The sequence below is a fragment of the Podarcis raffonei genome, chromosome 5, assembly GCF_027172205.1.
Source record: "Podarcis raffonei isolate rPodRaf1 chromosome 5, rPodRaf1.pri, whole genome shotgun sequence".
NCBI lineage: Eukaryota > Metazoa > Chordata > Lepidosauria > Squamata > Lacertidae > Podarcis > Podarcis raffonei.
Genome location: NC_070606.1, coordinates 93,095,812 through 93,118,587, shown reverse-complemented (window position 1 = coordinate 93,118,587; position 22,776 = coordinate 93,095,812). Strand labels below are relative to the sequence as shown.

General features: G+C 44.3%; 2 protein-coding genes across 14 annotated transcripts in view; one reads left to right on the top strand and one right to left on the bottom strand.

The window, feature by feature from the left end:
* The window catches only part of MCF2L2 (MCF.2 cell line derived transforming sequence-like 2), a 228,299-nt gene that overhangs the window by 88,834 nt on the left and 116,689 nt on the right, over positions 1-22,776 (top strand). The window lies entirely within an intron of this gene.
* Positions 406-22,301, bottom strand: B3GNT5 (UDP-GlcNAc:betaGal beta-1,3-N-acetylglucosaminyltransferase 5). 2 transcript variants are annotated; one of them, XM_053390666.1, is made up of 2 exons: positions 22,140-22,301; positions 406-4,055 (listed from the first exon to the last, which is right to left on the bottom strand). In XM_053390666.1, the coding sequence occupies exon 2, from the start codon at positions 3,735-3,737 to the stop codon at positions 2,604-2,606; it is 1,134 nt and encodes a 377-aa protein (XP_053246641.1). In that variant the 5' UTR covers positions 3,738-4,055; positions 22,140-22,301; the 3' UTR covers positions 406-2,603. The 2 variants fall into 2 exon arrangements, with proteins under 2 accessions (XP_053246641.1, XP_053246644.1); XM_053390669.1 differs by lacking the exon at positions 22,140-22,301 and adding an exon at positions 6,670-7,132.

Sequence of the window (22,776 nt, the reverse complement as noted above, 5' to 3'; positions counted from 1 at the left end):
TGGGCCAGAAGCGACCCGGCGGAGGTTGTTTGACCGGCCCACAAGCCGCCCCCGAACCAAGTTGCCCACTCACGCACTGCGTTAAACCGGGGAATCGCTTCCGCGGCACCAGAAGTCGTAGACACAGATGCTGAAAATCATGGGCACGCACGCGATCCGGACCATGGAGGGATCTCCACAGGACCGATCCGGCCCAGGCAAGATAAACCTTGCCGACCCCTGGTTTAAAACGTTAGCTAATGTGGGACCTACCCCAGCCTATCTTCTGCTAAACTAGGTTGTGGGAGTTAAGCCGGCGACCTTCCAGGTGGGTCAGAGATCCGCTGGTTCCCAATTCTGCTCATCCCAGCAGATGCAGCCTTAGGACTGTATCCTCAATGACTTCAGATATCAAAGTAGAACACATTTACAAAATAACACAAAATTGTTTATTGAAAACAAGTATTTTACAAAACGTGATACAGAGCAAAAGTGTCATGAATAAATAGTCATTTCTGTAATAAAAAAAATCATATCAAATAGCTGCAAACCAAACAAGTAACTGCTTTAAAGTAATAAACACTTTTGTGCAACAGTGTCAAAACTAGTACCCGAAGTTACCATTCAGGCTGAAGCAATTTTACCTGTGAAGTGGAAAAATAAAAGTCTAACAACCTTGCATCTGGAGCACTGGCAAACTCAAGAATTTCCAGTTTCAAATATATAAAGACAATCAATGTTCAGAACCCAGAAGGCTAAGAAAATGTCGAGCTCTCTTTTCCTGGAAAGAGTGCCTTCATAACTTCTTTAAATTGTTAAACATTCTTCTGCAAGCTAAAGTAGTACGAAACCATCTCCATGTTCCTTTAAAGCTAGCTAATAAATACTTTTAAAAACAGAACATACCTGCTGTAAAACACATACAGCACTTCCTACAGTCAACGTAAGTTTTAGGTGCTAGCTATACATTAGGCCTTAAATCTTGTGGTCACTTGAGCATTGTGGTCACCGGACTAGCACTTCAGACAAAGCAAATGCCTGCTAGCAAGACCCAAACTCTTAAGCATATTCCGACTGTTATTGGATGGCATTAAGCTAGCTGTCAATGGGAGTTCTGTTTGAAACTGGTTATAGCAATATAGAAATCAAACACCAAAAAAAATCCATGTTCCATTAGCCCTATATTGTATGTAATTTGGATTTTAAAGCAAAGCCAGTAGCCTGGGGGAACAGGGCGATGAGGAGAGATGGCCAAGATTCTCCCCTCCTCAAACTATGCAAACCCTTTTGCCTAGAACCTTATGCGGCATGGTAGGTGCAAGCAAATAAATTCAGTTCCAACCTACCCTGTAAAACAGCACTGGGGAACCTGTGCCCCTCCAGATGTTGTTGAACTACAACTTTCATCAGCTGTAGTCCAACTGGCATGGCCAATGGTTAGGGATGATGGGAGTTGTAGTCCCCTATCTGGAGAGTCAGAGGTTCACAATCCCTGCTGTAAAACAGGACAGCATACAACTAAGAAACAGCTTCCACTCCCTCTTCTTTCCCCATGTCCCCCAAATTTGCTCCAGAAGTTTGAGGGAACTCTTACAATTTATTTAGGGGGCAGAGAGGAGAGGGAGGGGGAGTCCATTTCTGCGGGCAAAAGTTCTTGCACTAGCAGAACTTATGCATTTTCTATTTTGGATTCAGAGATTGCAAAGTCCCTTAAAACATGAATGGGTGGGGAATTTACTCATGTAAGTAGCTGACATGGATTGGTGTGTTTTACACCTTTCTGAACTTTAGAAGCCACTCTTGTGCTGTGTAATCCTACACTTTCAGATAAAACAGTGTCTCCTGCTGATTAAGTTTAACAAAAGTGAAGAGGATGAAAATATATTTGCAGTGAAGACCAACCAGGAGGCGACGAATAATTAAGTGTGATTTTTTTTGTTCAGAGATCAGTGCTTCGGTTGCAAGATTTTACATTTTTTTAAGTTGTTTTACAAAATTTTGAAATAGAGATGAAGTTTTCCAGGATTCATTTGAACCAGTACTTGAAGCCAGCATGAGGACCACTTGTATAGGATCAAGGTTTCTAAAGTTAGGACTGAATTATCACTGTGATGGACTGTGATGGTAGTGGTAACAGGCATAGTGCCATTGGATTGATAAGACATACAATCAACATGTGATTGTGCATTGGAGTGGGGGAGAAAACATTATTTAACTAGTACATCAATATTTTCATCATTGCATTTATCTGAGCTGCCTACTTTACCTGCTCTTTCCAAATCGTATTAAAAACAGAAGATGTACATGGTTTTCAAATAATCTGATTTCCAAATTCAATTCCATATGGTAATTACAGCTAGTTTAGAATTGGAAGTGTAAACATACAGTTTTCAGTAATATCTAGCCAGTTCTTTAAGTCTCTTGGACAAATACACTCTAACATATGGGAGCAAATGGTTCAATAGAGCCAAGAAAACTTTGTTGAAGCCATTAGATTAGTGTGGGATATAGGCAAACATTCACATTTAAAGTTTTCACATAATATTTTATGTTCATTTTTCATGTGTCAAGGGAGAAAAGAGCTGGAGATTTCAAATTTTTGGCTCAACAAGTCTATTCAAGTATTAGGAAAATGCAGCGACACAGGGATATGTGTCCTGATAGTCTAATCTGCAAAGAAGCATAACATTAACCATTCTACAATATATTTTACCCAAAACTCCAGAGGAAATGTTTTTCACTTTTGGATCCGTAGCCTGCTTCCAAAGGTAGCGAAGGTCTTCTACATGTCCATGAGAAGTCATCATTTTGTTGTAAATGCATGGGTGATATGGAGCCTTCCCTTCCCCAGAAAAAAAGGGATGGTGTTGTGGTTCAATTCCCATTTTGTTGGCACAGAGACCCATGAAAACATCATCGATGTAAAGGCTTGAATTAAGAGTCTGCGAGGCTGCATATACTTTAGCTGCTACGTCACTCGATATTACATACGCAGCTCCTGCTGTGTAATCCGGATACGCAGGCCAGGGATACATTTCATAGGGAACGTAGTATTTGCTTTTCTTGTCTCTTACGGGAGGTGCTCCACGATGGACACGCCCAATCCAAAAATTCTGAACACCAACTTGTGCTAGATTTTGGAGGTATGCAACAAGATTTGGCATGTGGATGAAAATGTCATCATCTGCTGACATAACAAACTTGGCGTGAGGACAGAACTTATTTACCCAGCTAAACTGCATGAGTAATTTGTGGGTAAGGTTGTAGAAAGTATCTAAGAAGTCTCCTTGAATCAGGTCGCCGTAAAACTTGTCTTCTGTTTGAAGCCTCATTTGCATATAGTCTCTGTCTGTAAGGTTTCTTGGCTGCCCCAACACAAACAGGGTCTTTATGTTGGCCTGAAGATAGTAACGGACGTACCTTTCATTACCCCACGTTTTCCGAATAGAGTCTCTCCGGTGACGGTTCTCAGGTGAAGACTTCACAAGCAGCAGCAGCAGAACATCTTGCTTCTGACATTTCTCCTTGTGGTTGATCAAGTATTGACAGCCTGCTACTCTATCCAAGTCCTTACTGATAGATAAGCTTTCATTCACAAAATCATAGCTATTTATGAGGTATCTATAAGAGTAAGACTTCATGTGGCTCACAATACTATTGTCAAGTGGTCCCCAAAAAACCATGAGAGACAGCACAAAACAAGTGGCAAATAGCTGTACAAATTGGCATTTTCTTACTCTTCTATGATTAATGTACATTCTGATGCACTCTTATGTCCAACTACAGTTAAGGATCTTTATTTTTAAACAGAGTTCTTGTTTTCGCAAAAGAGTTCACAGTCTCTCCTTCAGGGGAAGTGTTCATCGTAGATGAATATTTATTTTGGACAGCAGCCTTAATAAAATCCTCATACGCCAACTTTTATAAGTCATCTTGCTTCAAAAGTTGTTTTGCTGGAATGGAAGGTGTGAAGTAGAGTCTGGACAACAGCACCTGCTGAATATAGTCTTTGCTCTGCTGCATCTTTAGCTGATCAAAGAATTACCTTGCATTTGTTCTCTTACGGCTTACGACATCTGCAAAATATAGGAAAGAAAATACTTTAGCCAAATGTTATTACATTTTAAATCAATTATAATCCCATAGAAGACCCCTAAAAATACAAAAACACAACAGGTGAAGGATAATTACTCAAATTTTGGACTTATTTGTATCAAACAGACACTTCCACTTCCCCATGCATGGCTGGATTCCATGCCATTCCAGAAACCAGGGGTGGGGAACTTGTGGTCATCCAAATGTTGCTAGACTACAGCTTACATCATACTTGACCGCTGGCCATGCTGGCTGGGGTTGATGGAAATTGGGGAGTCAAACATCAGACTGCTGCAGTCATAAGTTCTTGACCATCTGATATGCAGCAATCAAGTACACAGAATTTCATCGCACTACAGAACATTTATATTGAAGTTCAATGGTTCACTTCAGACAAATTCTCATTAATTCTTAATAGTTCTCCATGGCAAGTCAATATTATCCCAATATTGCTGATAGGGGGAGCAGAAATAGCAGTTTGCCCAAGCTTACTGGCAAACCAGCCTGGATCTCAGAAGGAAATATCTTCAAACACCTATCATTGCTTTTGCTCTGCAAGCCCTCCTCCAAATGATATATACCGTATTTTTCGCACCATAGAGGACGCACCGGACAATAGGACGCACCTTGTTTTAGAGGGGGGAGAACAAGGGAAAAAAATTCTTCCGCTCTCTGCCCAGCGCCCCTTCAGCAAAGCGGCAGGAGGCGCTGCGCAGAGAGTGGGAGAATTTCCCCCCTCTTGTTTTCCCGCTCTAAAACAAGGTGTGTTCAGGCGGCTACCTTGGAAGCCTGGAGAGCTAGAGGGGTCAGTGCGCACCGACCCCTCTCCCTCTCCAGGCTTCAGGTTCCTTTCAACCTGTTCTTTGGGGCTGGCGGGGGGGAGCCCACCACCAGCCCCAAAGAGCAGGTCAGGGAGCAGCGGAAAGGCACAGCGGAGAGGCTGCTGCCATAGCCGCACGTCACCTCTCCAGGCGGGAGAGAGTAAGCCGGGCTTCTTTAGCCCCGCGCGCACTCTCCCGGCTGGAGAGGTGATGCGCGGCTATGGAGGCTCCTGCCATAGCCGCGCGTTACCTCTCCAGCCGGGAGAGGGTCGCGGGGGCTGCTTTAGCCCCGTGCGCGCTCTCCCGGCTGGAGAGGTGACGCGCGGCTATGGAGGCTCCTGCCATAGCCGCGCGTTACCTCTCCAGCCGGGAGAGGGTAGCGGGGCTATGGCGTCTTCACTCCATAGGACATACACACATTTCCCCTTCATTTTTGAAGGGGAAAAAGTGCGTACTATAGAGCGAAAAATACTGTAAGTACACATTTATTAAAGCGTTCTGCAGCCTTTCTGCAGATCACCTGAATGGAGCTCAGAGCAGTGTTTTGAGAACCTCTGGTCTAGAAAGAATAGGCGCTCATTCTTTGCTAATTTACAAGACCAGTTTACACCACTTTCACGAATAAGACATGTAGTATTTAAATGATATTCTGACATTGTCGAGACAATGAAAAACGAGGTATTCCTGGTATGTACATTTCTTTGCCAATATTCAGCCTTACATGGCATTTTGAGTGTAGGGCTTGGTGATACCAACTTTTCATCATCACCAGCCAAACATCACAATCTGGCAATATACCAAATTTCTCCCTCTGCGCAGTATGAGGGCAGAGTGGTATGGTGGTTTCACCAGCGATATACAGCTGAGTGAAGCCAACATCACTGTCTGCTTCTCATACCAGTCCTGGGTGATAAAATGTTGATGTATCGTCCAGGCCTATTTGAGTGTATGTGTAATTTTAAGGGAAACCTGACAGCATGATGGAAAAATGCAAGTAGTATTTCTCTACCCGTGGACATATTAACAGGCACTCCAGAAATTAAAATATCCATGTGTCAGGTACTCTGCTATCCTATTCAGCATGCACCTATAAAAGCTTCTTCGGTACAGGACTTAAATCTGAGGAGGGGGCGGGAAGATGGCCTCAAGCAGATGTTTACAAGGAAAAGAAAGGAATAACATCTTTCATAAGGCTGCATAAAAAAAATCTTCAATTGTCCCAATGTAATTCTACAGCGGTTGAGTCATTAAAACAAGATTTAGTAGATCCAGAACTTGCAGAAACCAGCAGAAGTACTTAGGTTTCTGGTCACGAAGCATTAAAAATGGCCTTGTACTGAGAAAGAACGTGGTTTTTGTTTGTGCCATAGTTTGCTGTTTAATTACAAACACCGTCTGTATGTTTGGATGCAATGGAGGTCATAAATGGAGCTAAACACTTGTGCTGTCTTCAGCCGGCCCTCTGCTCCCCAAAATCAGGCGCCCTGTGCTTCAACAGGGGACAACTGCCCCCCCAACTGTGACCTCCTAGGAAAATTCATCCCTTCCCAGGCCTATTAGGATTAAAATCTGTTGTGTGGAGTCCCAAATGGGTTGTCTAAAATGAATTTATCTGAAGGCAGCAGGGCTGTTAACCTATGTGGGCAGGGATGCTTTTATTAATTTTTCCTCTTGGTTTTAATCTACTTATGTGTGTTGGGGGACGGGGTTGGGGGTTCTGTCTGGTTGTTTTGGGTTGCCTTGGGCAAGATTAACTAACTAAATAACAGAATACCTAAAAGCAGGAAGCCCAGTGTGGTAAGCAAGGAACTCTTTCTTTGCCCAGGGTGCAGCTGTAAGATACCATTTGAAGCCAATGGCTAGCAAGAGATTTGGTTGTTTAAAAGGCACATATAAAAGCCAGCCTTCTGTGTGAGGACTGGGGACAGTGGCCTCAGGGGCGAAGAGGTGACAGCAATGCCCCCGTCTCTCCTAAATTTCCCTCAGGCTGCCCGAGGAGAGATGCGCTTCAGTGAGAAGGGCTGAGGCGGCCATAACGCTTTCTGAGGAGAAACAGTCGCCTGCCTGCTTCCATAAACAGTCCAAGTGGGGGAGGGGGAAGAAAAGTGAAATTTGAATCTCAGGCCCTTCTTCCATCTCCATTGCATGCACTAGCTCTTCAAAAAAAGCAGCATTTGTTCAGACACAGGAAGCATGTTCATAGCCACCACCGCCCACAAAAACAAGAGCCTTTTATTACCACACCTGAAGGTAATAAACAAGGCAGGCAGACAAGCGTTTTCTTCACTCATTCTCCACATTGCAAGATCTGATCTCTATCACTACCCACTTTTCCCCAAATGAAGCATAAAGCACTGTGCTGTGACAATTTGAAAAATAACATCTATAAAGCACCATGCTAACTTTATTGCTAATCACCCTATCAGACTGATTGCTACGTCACAAGACCAGAAATTTAATAAAGCAGTCGCCTCTGAAATAGCAGTTTCACTATAATCTGTTTGCTAGGGTCCAGTTAAAGTTACTTTTGGTCTCCATTTGGGTCCATGAGAGGCCCTAACTACCATTTCAGAGTGAGTGTGCCTGTGTGTGAGATAGGCAAGATAGACAGGGGACTATTCCTCTGCCCTCTCAGTGTTTTAAACCACTTTGACTTGGAATATATCTCATGATCAGGACTCCGATCCCCCTGCCTAAAAAACCACAAAAGCCCCTTAACAAATATGAAAGCAGAAGTCATGCAAAACAGCATTGTACGAGTGTAGCTACTGTCCCGTCAGTGAAGCTCAGGGCTACCAAGTGAAGCAACCTGCAAGTCACTGACCGCACTGTGGCTTGGTAATGTGGTGAAGCAGGAATCCACACCTGTATTACTCTTCCCCAGAACTGGAGGCAATGTGAAAGAGCCCTTTGTGACAGGAGAAACAAAACTAGAAAGAAATACAGGGGGAAAGCCTGTCTTCCTATAAGCCAAAGCTGCAGAACTCTCAGCCTCATGGTGGCTAGAAACACAATTTTGAATTTAAAAGCAATGCACAGCAACTACTGTATTTTGCATTAGAGTGCATATTCGATGTACAAGCAGGGCAGGCTTACAGCCAGGCATCTCTGGTTTCCAACTTTTTTTTTTTTTTTTTTGCCATGCCCCACCTAAGCATCTCTAACATCCCTGTGACACATAATACTTAATATTCAAAAAGTGAACTCCTGTTCACGTGGAGGAAGCCTAAAAGGCCATTAACTTGGTTTAACTCATTCACGAATTGCCCCCCTGTTGGGTGTGTGCCCCATGTTGGGAACCACAACTCTAGGCCAAATTAAAGAGTTCAGCTTGGTCTCCTCTCACAAGTAACTCACAAATTCCTGTAGTTGTTTGGAACGTTATCTGTGAAGTAGTTTAATTAAACCGTGGGTGGCCAACCCATAACAGACAAGCATTATATTCTAAATAATATTCATCACAGCTGTTATTTAACCATTCCTCGGTAGAGGTTTAGCAAGAAAGGGAATTGCTTGCAGAACTTGCAACAGCCTAAATCCCTTATAATTTCAGATTTATAGTAAGAGGAGTACAGGATCTTTGTCTCGGTTCAAAGAAATTCAGGCATCATGTGAGATGCAGCTGGCCTGAAGCAGTCTTGAGGTGCTCCAGCTGAACACAACCAGCACATGGTATTTACCCTCCTAGCGGAAAGGGAACCGTTTGGTTTTTTTTCCTGGTAGATGGCCTGTGCTATGATTAACAACTTGGACAGACGTAGCCAAGGTTTGCAGCTTGTGGTGTGCAACAGGAGGGAGAAAAGCTGCAGCAGCAGTTTTTTTTTAACACAGTTGAAATCAGCACTTTCCGCAGCACGAGTCAAGCTCTATTATTTTGGTTACATAAAATTACACAAACAAATGAAACACTCAGCAACTGCCTAGACAAGGTTCGTTTCAGCCTGCATGCTAAAAAAAATAAATGCTAGAAAGCAGCCCTAAGTTATTGGGGGGCTGGGGCGGAAAGAGAAGCAACGTTATTTTGCCCAATCTATCTGGATTGCCAGGGTAACTCTCTTCTTATCCCAGTTGCTAATTAATTAAACAAGTTCATCTTCCAGTGATGCTCACCCCCACCCAATTTTTTCTGCCAACAAACCCCTACAATTCTCAGAAGATTTAGGGGAATGTTGTGGGCTAGGGAGCATATTCAGTTCTTGTGGGGCACTGGCCAAGCCTTCAGGGCCTCAGATCTAGCACATCTCAGAACACTGTTTGAAAACCATTGTCAGATTCCCTTCTTAACACAGCGCAGGCAAGTACCAGTTATTTCAGCTGCATGCTACTGTTGTGGTATACTTCTACTCAAGCACTCGTGGTTTTTACATCCTTCCCCAAAATGGCGCATCTCCACACTACAAGTCATGCTGATGACTAGTGCCAGCAAAGTAGGACATTAATAAGCACAAAATCCATTGTGATTTTACTCCTAGGATTCTCCCATATTTATACTCGCAATGCAGCAGGGGAGATTGGGCTGGAAGATAAGCTTTCTGACCATGAAACTTGTTGAGGGTAACTAAACGTGCATGGAGGGTTTGGGGGAACCAGGAGGCAGAGAAGGAAATGGAGAGGCGTAATGACAAAAGGTTTGCTCATATTTTCTTCTGGCAACAAGTAAATAGTCTTTTTTTAAAATGTAAGAACTGCCCTACTAGATCAGACTAAAGATCTTACCTAATCCAGGATTCTCCCTCTAGGCACTCAAGGCAGCTTGCCCATTCATCCCCAGGAGAGGTATAAACGATTATCAGTTTGGACTACATGCATCAATTCAAAACAAAGTTAGAAATGCTGGTACTTTTTAATCTCCACCCTTCCTCCAAGGATGACACGAGTAGCAAACAGAGGGCTCTAATATTTAAAGTGTTCAGAATGCCATCCTAGTGGCATTTATTGGAGAACGCTCTTTTTCTTGCAGGAGTTGTATAAGCTGTTCTTTAAACAGAGAGAAAGAATAGTGAAAATGTCTTAAATCAGAAATATGAAAGTTCTACGGGAATGCACATTCACTATTTCTTGTTAAAATATTTTCAGTGCTTACACTTAAGCGCATACTTTATTGCCAAAAACAAAGATTTTTTTCCCCAGGTGTTTGGATTCCAGTTATAATTAAAGGGCTTTTTAATGAAGTATGTACACACGCCCAGTTTCTAGTCTATTACAAACATCCCTTTGGTACAAGTTGTACTTCAATCACAAAAAAATACACCCTCTGATCAAAAGTACATCATTTCATTAAATATTGGGCTGAGCTTTGTAGCCTTTGCAAATGCACTGTCATGCAACAGTTACGCAAGTGTCAGGGCATGGAAAGCTTCTGTATGTAACAATTTCTGAAGCCTGGCTCAGACAGCGTGCCTTGCATCCAGGTGGATTAATGGAATAGTAATGTGATGACACATGAAGGAAACCATGAGAAAACTGTCAAGGTAGAAGTGGTTTTTAAAGTCTTTTAAAGCGTAAGTGTAGAAAGCCCACAAGGCACACAATGTGCAATTCCAGGAAGCAACTCCGATTTGAAAAGGCTTCACTTCCTCCCTTGCACTCCCTATAACCTTTAAAACTATCAGTTTTCATCCTCACACCCTTGACTGGTGCATTTTTGTGCCCTCAATATGCAACCTTTTATATGGAATGGAATATTACCCACCCCCTATTTGACCTTTCTGGATGTTTCTCCCAATTTGCCCAAGCAGTCACCTACTGACTGTGTATCTGAGTACCTGAGTGGGGTTACCATGCAAGCTGGTTTGCATATTACTCTTGTATTAAAATGTGCAATGCAAGACTGGAAGCTAGACTTTGCCCCAGAGCATAATCTGAAGGCAAATGAGGCAACCACCTTGCTAATGGTAAGCAGGTCCGAGACTGCCTGGATTACCACATGTGGTGTCTTGGGTTCCACAACAGAAGAAAGCCTGGATATAAATTTAAGAAATTAACAAATTCATGCTGAATGGTTTAACACAGAAAACTAGATTCCATAGTGTTTTATTTGACACCTTCACTTCAAAAGTGTCTTCAGACGAAAAAGGTTGCAATATACCGTATTTTTCGCTCTATAAGACGCACCAGACCACAAGACGCACCTAGTTTTTGGAGGAGGAAAACAAAAAAAATATAATATTCTGAATCTCAGAAGCCAGAACAGCAAGAGGGATCGCTGTGCAGTGAAAGCAGCAATCCCTCTTGCTGTTCTGGTTTCTGGGATAGCTGTGCAGCCTGCATTCGCTCCATAAGACGAACACACATTTCCCCTTACTTTTTAGGAGGGAAAAAGTGAGTCTTATAGAGCAAAAAATACGGTAGTTTATAGTTTTCAGGTTTCTAATGTCAGCAACCCCATCCCAGGGTCGTCTCTGTGTGTCTCTCACACATTAGCCACACAAAAGACACCTCCCCATTCTGTTAGGGTAAGCAGCAGAAAGTATATATCCCCTCTATATACACTACACCGTTTGTACATGGATAGGATAGCATAGAAATGTGCTAACAGAAACAGGATGTGCACATGCATCTGGCTCCCCATAAAGCCACTCACCACACTGTGGTTTTCAGGCAGCTTCCAACCTGTCACTGGTTCTTAAAAAAAAGAATCATTTTATGAAATTTATTCCCTGGTTCGAAGGTGGGCTTCAAGTGAAACAGTTCCAAATGGAACAGGTCAGTACAGATTCAGCTAAAGAGGTGTGTCCCACAAAACAAAACACCTTAATTTTCAAAAGGCCAGGGTGAAGAGGTGCATCTTCAGCATATGGTGAAAGCTGTACAATGCAAAGATTCCTGCACTGAAGGGGGTTAGACTAGATGACCCTCGGGTTACCTTCCAACTCTACAATTCTATGAAAATGCTAGATGCCCTGCTAGATGCCCTCCACAATTGGGGGGTGCGGGGCACAAGGAAAGCCCCCTATGCAGACCTTAACCTCTGAGAAAATGAACAGGAAAAGTATTTCAGATATTTTGGACCTAAATCATTTATTCAATTACCCTAGGTTTTTATATATATACATACAGGATAAGAACAGAAAGAGCTGTCTTACACTGAATCAAGACCATCTGTCCAACTAGTGCAGTATTGTCTACAGGCCTTCAGGCCACAGCAGATAATTCAGTTAAGATGTTGACCCTGTGTGTGTCAGTGTGAAAAAGGGCAAAATCCATGCTAGGGATCTTTAGGATGTCTTACGCTGAGACCACACTCTGAATACTGTGTGCCGTTCCAACGGTTTCACTACAAAAACGATACTGCAGACCTGGAAAAGGTTTAGAAAAGGGCGATCAAAATGATTGCTGTGGTCTGTAGCAACTCTCTTATGAGGAAAGGTTACAATATTTGTGCCTTTTTCCATTTAGAGAAAAAGCAAGTGTTTAGCGGGGTATAAAATTACACATGGTGCGCAAAAAAGCGGACAGAGAAAATATAATAATAGTAATAATAATAATAATAATAATTTATACCCTACCCATCTGGCTGGGTTTCCCCAGCCACTCTGGGCGGCTTCCAACAAAAGATTAAAAATACATTAAAACATCAGTCATTAAAAACTTCTGTAAACAGGGCTGACTTCAGATGTCTTCTAAACGTCAGGTAGTTGTTTATTTCCTTGCCATCTGATGGGAGGACGTTCCACAGGCCAGGTGCCACCGAGAAGGCCCTCGGAGCTGGACCTCAGTGTCTGAGTTGAACGATGGGGGTGGAGACGCTCCTTCAGGTATACTGAGCCGAGGCTGTTTAGGGCTTTAAAGGTCAGCACCAACTCTTTGAATTGTACTCAGAAACATACTGGGAGCCAATGTAGGTCTTTCAAGATCGGTGTTATGTGGTCTTGGCGGCCACTCCCAGTCACCAGTCTAGCTGCTGCATTCTGGATTAGTTATAGTTTCCAGATCACCTTCAAAGATAGCCTCACGTAGAGAGCATTGCAGTAGTCCAAGCGGAGATAACCAGAGCATGCACCACTCTGGTGAGACAGTCCGTGGGCAGGTAGGGTCTCAGCCTGCATACCAGATGGAGCTGGTAGACAGCTGCCCTGGACACAGAAAAGTTTTCCCTCCCCCCTAACACTAGAATTCAGGGACATCTAGCAAAGCTGAATGTTGGAAGACTCAGGACTTCTTCACAAGTGGAGAGAGAGCTGTTGCACTCAGGTCCTGCTTGCAGCCTTCCCACGGGCACCTGGCTTGGCCGCTGTGAGAACAGGATGCTACTCTAGATAGAACACTGGCTCTGCCAATGTCCTTAACCTAGGGCATCAAATTTTGTGGTGCCTTTTACCCAAGTGAAATAGCTTTCTCAAATCAATACACCCCCCCAAAAAATAGTATGGATTATTCCATTTGCCAAGATCAGTTGTCACTGAGCCCTGGCTCGCTCTGTCCCCCTACCATGTTTAAGCACAAAGCTTTAAGAGTACGGGCATACAACCCACATGAAACAAAGGACCTTACTGGGTCAGAAATGGTTTCCTCAAGGCACAGAAAGCCTATTTAGCCATCTATAGAAGCATTACTCAACCAGCCCTAGCTTCACTCCTCAGTACTTATTTTTACATGAGCATGTGATGGTCACAGAAAAAAGTTAGTCAGTGTTAACACCCATTACATACCAAGCTGCTGGCATACACCCACTGCTGTGTGCGGAGCTCAGCTTTTACAGCACATTGAAACTTGCAAGCCCTCAACATCTTGGTTCCTTCAGATTATATTGATCCAGCTTTCACCTAGCTTGTGTCTTCTGGCCTACAGAGTACTTCACTGGTGCCTTAGCTCAGAACAAACTTTGCCTGTGGAAAACAGCAGATTCGCTCAACCTGGACATCAGATGAACCTCAACGATACCAGCCAGTTGCAGGCCTTGGGTCCCCCCCACCCGCTGGGCACTAAATGAAGGCTGCTGGCCAGACTTTTTCTTAGAACTACAGCTTTGGAACAAAAAGCACACGTAGCCAGTAATTGACAAACAAAGCATCCTATGCGCCTCCCATAGCTCAGTTTTAGAGCTTTGCAAGCAGGGATGAAACACAGCACCTCCAGTTAGAAGGATTAGTTAGGTGTCAAGAAAGAGCCAATATTGAACCACTAACGTCTCACATCAAACGAAACTGATCTGTAGAAAACAACCTGAAAAAAGAGACAATGCACGTACAGTGGTACCTCTGGTTGCAAACAGGATCCGTTCCAGAGGCCTGTTCACAACCTGAAAAGAACGCAACCCGTGTCTGCACGGGTCGCAATTTGCCGCTTCTGCGCATGTGCATGACATCATTTTGCGCGTCTGTGCATGCACGAGCGGCGAAACCCAGAAGCAACCCTTTCCGGGTCGCCGCGGGACGCAACCTGAAGCAAACGTAACATGAGCTATGACTGTACAAAAGTAAACTAAGAAATCTTTAATAATAAAAAAAATTAGAAAAATAAATAGAGCCAATATTGAATCGAGCCAATAACACATCTTGTCTGGCATCCTGTTCCATGAGTCTCCAAAAGCATTATTACTTCAAGCTGTGGAGGCAGAGCTTGGTAGACATGGTAGCCAACAGTCTTTGAGTGCCCTCTCCTCCATGAATTTGTCTAATCCTCTTTTAAAGCCATTCAGGTTGGTGACTGTCTCCTGGGCGAGGGAGTTCCATAGTTTAACCATGCTCTGAATGGAGAAGTGCTATCATGGATCTGTCCTGAATCATCCCAACATTCAGCTGCAAGACTTCTACCCCAGAGTTATTGCCAGTAGATACTACTGGACTGACTCGATACAAAGCCTGAAAAACAAAACTACATTACAATCAAACTTACACTACTTGGCAAATAGCTTTTAGGTGTTTTTAAAACTCAAATAGCTAGAGCACACTATAGTGTATAGGCGCACAACTTGATATCCGGAGCTACTCGTACAACAATAGGCTTACTTTCGCTTCTGTCATTTGCTGCACTTTCAGCATGCATTAGTTTTGTTTTGTAAAGGCCATTCACTTATCCAGTTTGTAACTGGAACAGTTATCTAGGCCAGGAGAGGAGAATGGAGAATCTCTTTGTCCCTCAAGTTTCTCCCTGTTCCATAGCTCAGACAGACACAAGACTGAGTTCTCTGTAAACTGAAAATTTGGAGGATAGATTTGTGTGCATTGCTGACCAAAGCAGAAGCAGACCTGCGAGTCTTTGTGGAGGCTGCAATAAGAGACTGGCAACATTTGCATATCACAGCAAGCCATGGTTAGTGGGCTGCCATGAATGCACAGATTGCTTCATTCCTCCCTGCTAGCAAGAATGATCACCCAGCAACAATCCCTGGTTTACCTGTTATGTCCAAGCCAGGAATTGTGACCGGTTTCATTCAAACACACTGTCATTCAGATGAACAATTGGTAAGCCAAGAACAAACCTTTAGGTCATGTTTTATTTGGAGCGAAGCATAACACCCCCCCCCCCAATTTGGACACAGGATCCAAGGATTGGGGTTTGTTGCACCTGCTTACAAGCAGGGAGGAGTCAGGTGTGAGCAATCTGTGCATTCTTAGTAAGCCATAAAACATGGCTTACCATGACATGCAAAAAGCAGCCAGCATGTAGGATGCAATGTCAGATAGCCATGCCAATATGAAGAATCCTCCAGAGAATGTTTCACACATGAGTTTCATCATATGCAGCAGTGTGTTCATGAGTAGGGAAGAGCAGGCTGGAATCATGTAGAAATTGTTGTGAGAACCGGCCTACAGGAAATATGCATACTGAAAATGATTGAACTGTAGATGCAGCATACCAAGCTGGCTTTAAGACAAGCCACCCAACAGTTACTTAAGAGGCCTTTTTAGTTTGCAAACCTGTCCCAAAAGGGAATTCAGCCCAATTCCATTTGATAACAGAAAGTTGCCCAGCAACCAAGGTCAATTTTCATTGACTCATTTTCTAAGATTGTGGGGTGGGGAGGCCTGATTATCAGTAGTTCAGGAAAGCAAGGAACAGTTAATTATACCAAAAGTTTTCAATCCACAAAACAAGTGGCAGCTACCAATTACATAACTAGATAGTTCCTGATGCACCCAGCTCCATGCTGTTCGTAACCCAATGTCAAGCATACAGTGCAGCTTGAGACTTGCTTTCTTTTCCTTTCCAAGACATCAGAGCACTGAACAGGCAGAAGAGAAAATATAATTACACACCACCCCAATCACCACGAAATTCCAGGGGTTGCAGGCATGCTTCCCAGGATTTGTGTTCCCTTTGGGGACAATGTGGCACTACAGAGACTATGGTTTCATATGGTTTTATTTACACATATATGCAACCTGCACCTGGGTGGAGGGATTGCGGAGCATTCACATCCTAAGAGGGTCCGGCTTCCCCCTTAATGGCAGCATTAAATCCAAAGGACAGCAAAAAGCCATCCGCTGTGTCTCTTAGTTCAAGCCTGTCATCCCACTAGTACCCAGCAAAGAAGGGCCCCGCGGCCCCAGTCACCCTTGCCTGGCAGTCTTGCCCTATGCTGATTTATTGTTGAACCCACACCCATCTGGCTGGGTTTCCCAAGCCACTCTGGGCAGCTCCCAACAGTATTAAAAGCATAGTAAAACATCAAACATTAAAAACTTCCCTAAACAGGGCTGCCTTCAGATGTCTTGTAAAAGTCAGATAATTGTTTATTTCCTTGACATCTGATGCGAGGGCGTTCCATAGGGCGGGCGCCACCACCAAGAAGGCCCTCTGCCTGGTTCCCTGTAGCTTCACTTCTCGCAAGGAGGGAACCATCTGAAGACCCTCAGAGCTGGACCTCAGTGTCTGGGCTGGTGGTTTCCTTGATGGACCACCACCGACTTTGTCCTCCACTAATGGCCCATTCACCTGACTCTGCCGAGGTGGCTTGGCTCCTCAGCATAACTAAATCCAGGGGCTTTCCCAAAGTTTAATCAAACCTTGATTAATTGGAACTTTTACTAAATCCAGGAATTACAGGGTGACCCAACCAATCCATAACAGCATCTTTCATCTCTATGATGGGGATTTCCTGCAAGGAAAGTCTGCAATCTCTTTTCCATGCCATGCTCCTTACAGAGATGCAAAATCCATCCCTTGCCACCCCATTAGGAGTGCACACTTTGTTCATCTTAACAGCTGCATGCAAGGAGGCCACTGCTATACTCATGAAATCTGTAATGATCTACAGCCTAGGAACAAATACTTAAAATCAATGCGGCACATCCGTGGCCATGCAAGGACTGGATTCCAGATCGACTAAGCCAGGGATGAGGAACATGTGGTCCTCCAGATACTATTGGATTCCAGTTCATATCAGCCCCGAGCAGCATGGCCAATGATCAAGGAAGGATAAGAGCTGCAGTCTAGCAGCAGCTAGAGAGCCACAGGTTCCCACTCTGTGTTAAATGCAGTTGTTTAGCCACTATCTTTTGTACTGGGAATGCAGAAGTATCCAAGCATCTCCCAGGTTCCCTTTATCTTACTCAATAAGCAAGAGAGCGTCTTATTACCACACCACACCAAATCTCTTAGCAAAGCTACAACGTAGGAGGATAGAGCAGAGAGATAATGGTATACGGGAAACGTTTTTTGAAGGAGTAACTACATGGGACTCTTATTAAGGCAAGATGTTCCCACTGCCATTATGCTTAAGCCAAAGCAAAGCTACACATAAACCTGAACTGATGCAACAGTTATTCTCTTCCCCAGAAAACTCCTGGGAACTGTAGTTATGCAAGGGGAGAGGACTAATCTCCGCCACCTCACCATACCATAATTCAAAGATTTTTTGTGGGAATACCATGATAATTAAGTTGATATGAACATAGATGTGTTTTTAGTCAAGATAGCACAGTACTAAGCAGAACACACACACAAAGACCCACCCAAATAATCAGAATAATCTTTAATGCTATCAGCACCAATGAAATTGTCTGCAAAAAACAACAAGGCAGGTGTTTGCAAAAAATAACAACAAGGCAGCCTCCATCTATGGGGTTATCTCTAACAAAAAATCTTCCAAGACTGCACCTTTACATTTGACAGGTACCCACCATTGCAGCTGACACACAAAATAATAGGAACAGTGTAGACCACGTACTTACAGCATTTTAGAGAAAAGACCAGCAACCTTCACATTTTTTCCACGTTCTGCTCTCCCCTCAACCTTTGAGCTCTTTAACCATTCACATCACTCAGTCGGCTAATTTAGTGAAAGATACATAAAGGAAGTTTAACAGCAGGAAACACTGGTGGAGGGGAGGTGTCTGTGTCTGCCATAAACAGATGGCTACTATAGGAAATGAACTAATTTTGCAAGCACAGTTATTACCACAATCCCTAAGCTCTATATTCAACACCGTACAACAGAAGTCTTTAGCCGTGTTCTTAATAAAAGCAGCTGCTTAAATGTACACATTAGCTTGTTTCTTCTTACCAAAAGCTGATGCTAATTTTGTTGGCATGAGAAATACACAATGCTGAGAAACATGGAACTTTACTATGTTTTTATATGTGCTGTAAGCCACCCAGAATGGCTGGGGAAACTCAGACAGATAAGCAAGGTATAAATAATTAACGTCACATGCAGAACATCTTTAGAACCATAATATCCCATCAAATGCAGGGCAGCACAACAATATTTATCTTAGTCATCCTTCGAGTGATTCCTACTATACAGCTGTAACAACTGGGAATGGAAGCAACAGGGACTTACCGGTAATAAGAGACCTAACAAGGATTGGATTTGAATTCACATTTTGCCTTCTAAATACAGTGTCTACCCATTCATGGTACAGGATGGAAACAGAGGCTGGATGTAGCCATCAACTGCTTTGTCACAACCTGTTCCGAGTATAATGCAAGTTATTTTGCACTTCTGCTATCATATCAGCATATATATCCCTGCTTATCACCACCTCAGGGAATTATCTGCACATATTCCATTTTGTATATACAATAAATACCCTTGCCTTTAGCAATATTAAGAATAGAGGTGGTTTTCTTAAACCACCACCCAGCCCAGTACAGTCTCTGATGGCTGGCCACAGCTCTCTAAGGAAGGGGTCTTTCCCAGCCCTACCAGGCAATCCCTGGCCTGCTTAGCTTTGCAAATGTTGAGACTGCAGCTCCCATCAGTCGCAACCACAATAGCCAATGGTCAGGAGTGATGAGAGTTGTAGTCCAACATATGGAGAGGACCAGTTTGAGGAAAGGGCCCTGCAAGGTTATAATTGCTGCCAGTGGTTCTCAAAGCCCAATGTCACCCTCTCCTTGGAGAGCCTCAGAGATATTCTTGGCCTTGCTCTACTGATGCCTTCACAGGCTTGGAATGCAGAGCAACCACTCGCTTCCACCATCACTCCAGGAAGGTCTTCATGTTGTTCCACAAGCTGACTGTCAATAAATCAGCAAAGTACCTTTTTTTTTAGCATAAACTTCCCTATAGGCCCTCAACCATATTAACACACACTATGGAAATTTTTGTTCTCAGGATGGGAACAAAATCATATTCTGAGAGTCATCGGCCTCCATTAGCAACAGGGGTGAGGGGAGGGAAGAGGCTTAATGTGTGTGTGTGTTTTTTACAACTTGAGAAATGCCTGTGAAAACAAAAAAAGGAAAGAAAAAGGCCTCCAGTAAATTCAGATTGACAAAGTTAGCAGAGGCTTACCAGCGCTCAAAATGTTTTCCCCACCCCTCTCTTCACAGGTCCCGTAATTCACTCGCAAACAACAAATTGTAGACTTTCATGTACACTCCAGCCAATTAACTTTTCAATTACAGGTGTGGAAAACAGCAAAAAATAACAATAATAATGAAAGTAACAAATACCCAGCTGTATACTCCAGCCAATTAACTTTTCAATTACAGGTATGGGAGATAGCAAAGAGAAGTGAAAGAAAAAAAAGCCCTTAATTGAAACATCTCTTGTGTAAACAGCCTAAAGCAGAGCTAGGCAGGGCCTGGTCCCTTCTCATCAGCTGCTACAACTAAAGGACAGGTGTTACCTACACTCCCCTAATTGCAAAGCTAAGAAGGATGGTTACCCATTTTCAGTCTGCAAGCCCTGAAGGAACGTCTCCACCCCCAATTGCGAGAAGTGAGGTTACAGGGAACCAGACAGAGGGCCTTCTCGGTAGTGGCGCCCGCCCTGTGGAACACCCTCCCTTCAGATGTGAAGGAAATAAGTAGCTATCCTATCTTTCAAAGACATCTGAAGGCAGCCCTGTTCAGGGACATTTTTAATATTTAACGCTGTATTGTTTTTAATACTTGTTTGGGAGCTGCCCAGAGTGGCTGGGGAAACTGGACATGGTATAAATAATAAATTATTATTATTATTAGCCAGAGAGTAGCACACAGACTGCAACCTGGCACCCTCCAGATGTATTGGGCTGCGGCTCCTATCAGCCCCAAGCCAGTGGGAGCAGTTGGTTAGCATCCACCTGTCTCAGGAACCAATGGAGAGTGCACCTTTGGGGATGAAGTCAAACTGTTGGGAGGAATTGCAGTGTTGTTGCTCTTTAAAAAAACCCACTCGGAGAGCCCCATGGTGGGAGTGGATGTGCTACAATAATCTCTTCATATGTTGCTGCAGCAGAGCTAAACACATACAGGCTACCTAGATCCTCTCTCAAGAGAGTCATAGAATTGTAGAGTTGGAAGGGGCCGTGAAGATCATCTAGTGCAACCCCCTGCAATGCAGGAATTTTTCGCCCAAGGCAGGGCTCGAACCTACGACTCAGATTAAAAGTCTCTGTGCAATTTAAAAGATTGCAAGAGGGGGGAGGGTCATACGATCCATTTGGGATTCCCACCTGCAGGGGACAGCAGAGGCTGCCAAAGGAACCAGCAAATTCCAGCCAACCAAGGGAGCAACCCCTCCTCCCAAACCAAACAAGACACTACTATGGAAACTCCACAGGTCGTCTTAAAAGACCAGCAATTTTTATCTTTTTTAATGGCGCTCTATGGGACTCTGGCTTACAATAGCAGATGCTACAATGGACTCTGTTGCTCTCCCCCCCAGTGCCCTAAGACTCTTGTCGATTTTGCTGCAAAGGATTAAAACTGTTACTGTGGGAACTCTCTTGTTTCTTTGCTCCCACTCCCATCCCACCCACCCCCCAAAAATAAAATGCTAAACGAAGAAGGGGCGAAATCCCCGCCCTGCCCTCTTAGTTGGGGGCGTGGGAGAAACTAGCCCGCTCCGGGTAGCTTGCAAAGTATAATAGCCCCAACGACGCAGAAATGTGAATGCGTCGGATTGCCTAAGCAAGGAAGCTTGAAAGCGCACTCGCCTTCCCATTAAGTGTTGGCGGGTGGGGGGGGGGAAAGCAAGATTTGCACAACAGGCAATTAAAATGAAAAGCAGAGGGCAGGGGAGGGCCTTCTGCGGAGACCCGGCTGTGCAAAAGTTTTTTATTGCCCCCCCATGCGGGGGGAATCGGTCTCGTTCCCTAAGGCTGGAGGAGGAAGGAGGAAGCGGCTCCTCTCGGTGCCTTTGGGGTCGACGTTGCAATTTTCGCCAGAAGCCACAGGCAGCTGGATCGGCTGGTTTTTGCCGGGAGGGAACACCCGCAACCACACAAAGCCGGGAGGGACTGGCGCGAGAATGTGCAAAACGAGGTGAAAGATTAGTCGTGGGTAGCGGTACAAGTCCCTGCAGTTGCATTTAAGAGTTATTTTGCGGGAGGTCTCCTCCTTTTCAAAAAGGGAAAGAGGAAGAGGAATGGCGATTGCAAAAGCAAACCCAGAAAGGCACTCGATTCAGCTGCAAATAACTCTTCCCGGAGGGAGCGAGTCAATTACCACACCTACTTTCGGGAGTTTAAAAGTTAATGGTCGCGCGCATCCAAAGGAGAAGGGAGCCCAAACGAGGCCATAAAAGGGACCCTCTTTTTTCAAAGGCGTGAAAGGGGAAAAATCCTAGACAATAGGCTGGCCTCGTGAACTATTTGCAGCGTTTCAGGCTCCGTTAATAGTCACCCTTTCCGAAAAACTCATGGAGTGGGGCGGAGCGCAGGAACTTGCTCGGAAGTTCCGAAATAAAACGTTATATGAAGTTCCTATCGTGTTTTCCTGCTGCAATGTGAAAAACCCAAAAAACTTCCGATCAAGTTGCTGCCTTTTACGAAGGATCTCGGCAAAAGCTCCCCAGAAACGAAAAGCATTCTGTCCAACACAGTATTTTAAAAAATCGGATATGTAATTAATTGAATGACTTACCTTCGCAAAGGCTCCAGAAACCACCCGGCTGCCAAGGGGACGCTCCTTCGGCCTCTCTTTGGGAGCCCCAAAGCAAAGGCGCGCCTGCGAAGGACCACGCGCGGAGAGAGAGGAAAACCCCGCATTCACGCTCCTTCTTCCTCCGGGCCGGGCGCGCCACTGAGCTCCATTCACTCCTGGGCAGGATTAGGCGAGCTCTGAGGAGGAAGCTGATTGGCCAGAATCACTTTGTAAAAGCGGAGGCAGTTCCCCCGCTTTATACAATTCGCATTCCGCCCCCTTCGAAACCGGCAGCGCTGGGCTGTGGGCGCCTGGCTCAGGAGTCAGCCTCCCCGGCTGCCGCTTGCCTCCCCGAAAATGCGCCCCAGGACTTCACCGTCTCCAGCTGGATTTGTTTGTACCAGACGCTGCTTGTTTCATCGTTTTCTCACGCTGAGAAAATCGCCTGCCTTTGGGGAATAGCTTAGCTCGTTTTCGTTTTAAAGATGCGCGTGGTTCTCGAGAAGTTAAATCTCAGAAGAGAATTAATTTGCAGTGTCTGTGTACGCCCAGGAACCGATACCAGGGCATGGTTTGCAATTTCTCCCTCCGCAGTTGCTGAGGCACATTCTGAGCTGTTGGTCAACCTGTGTTATGT

Bases quoted from the DNA above. Each gene is read 5' to 3' on its own strand.
- B3GNT5 (XM_053390666.1), bottom strand. From the start codon at position 3,737: ATGTACATTAATCATAGAAGAGTAAGAAAATGCCAATTTGTACAGCTA.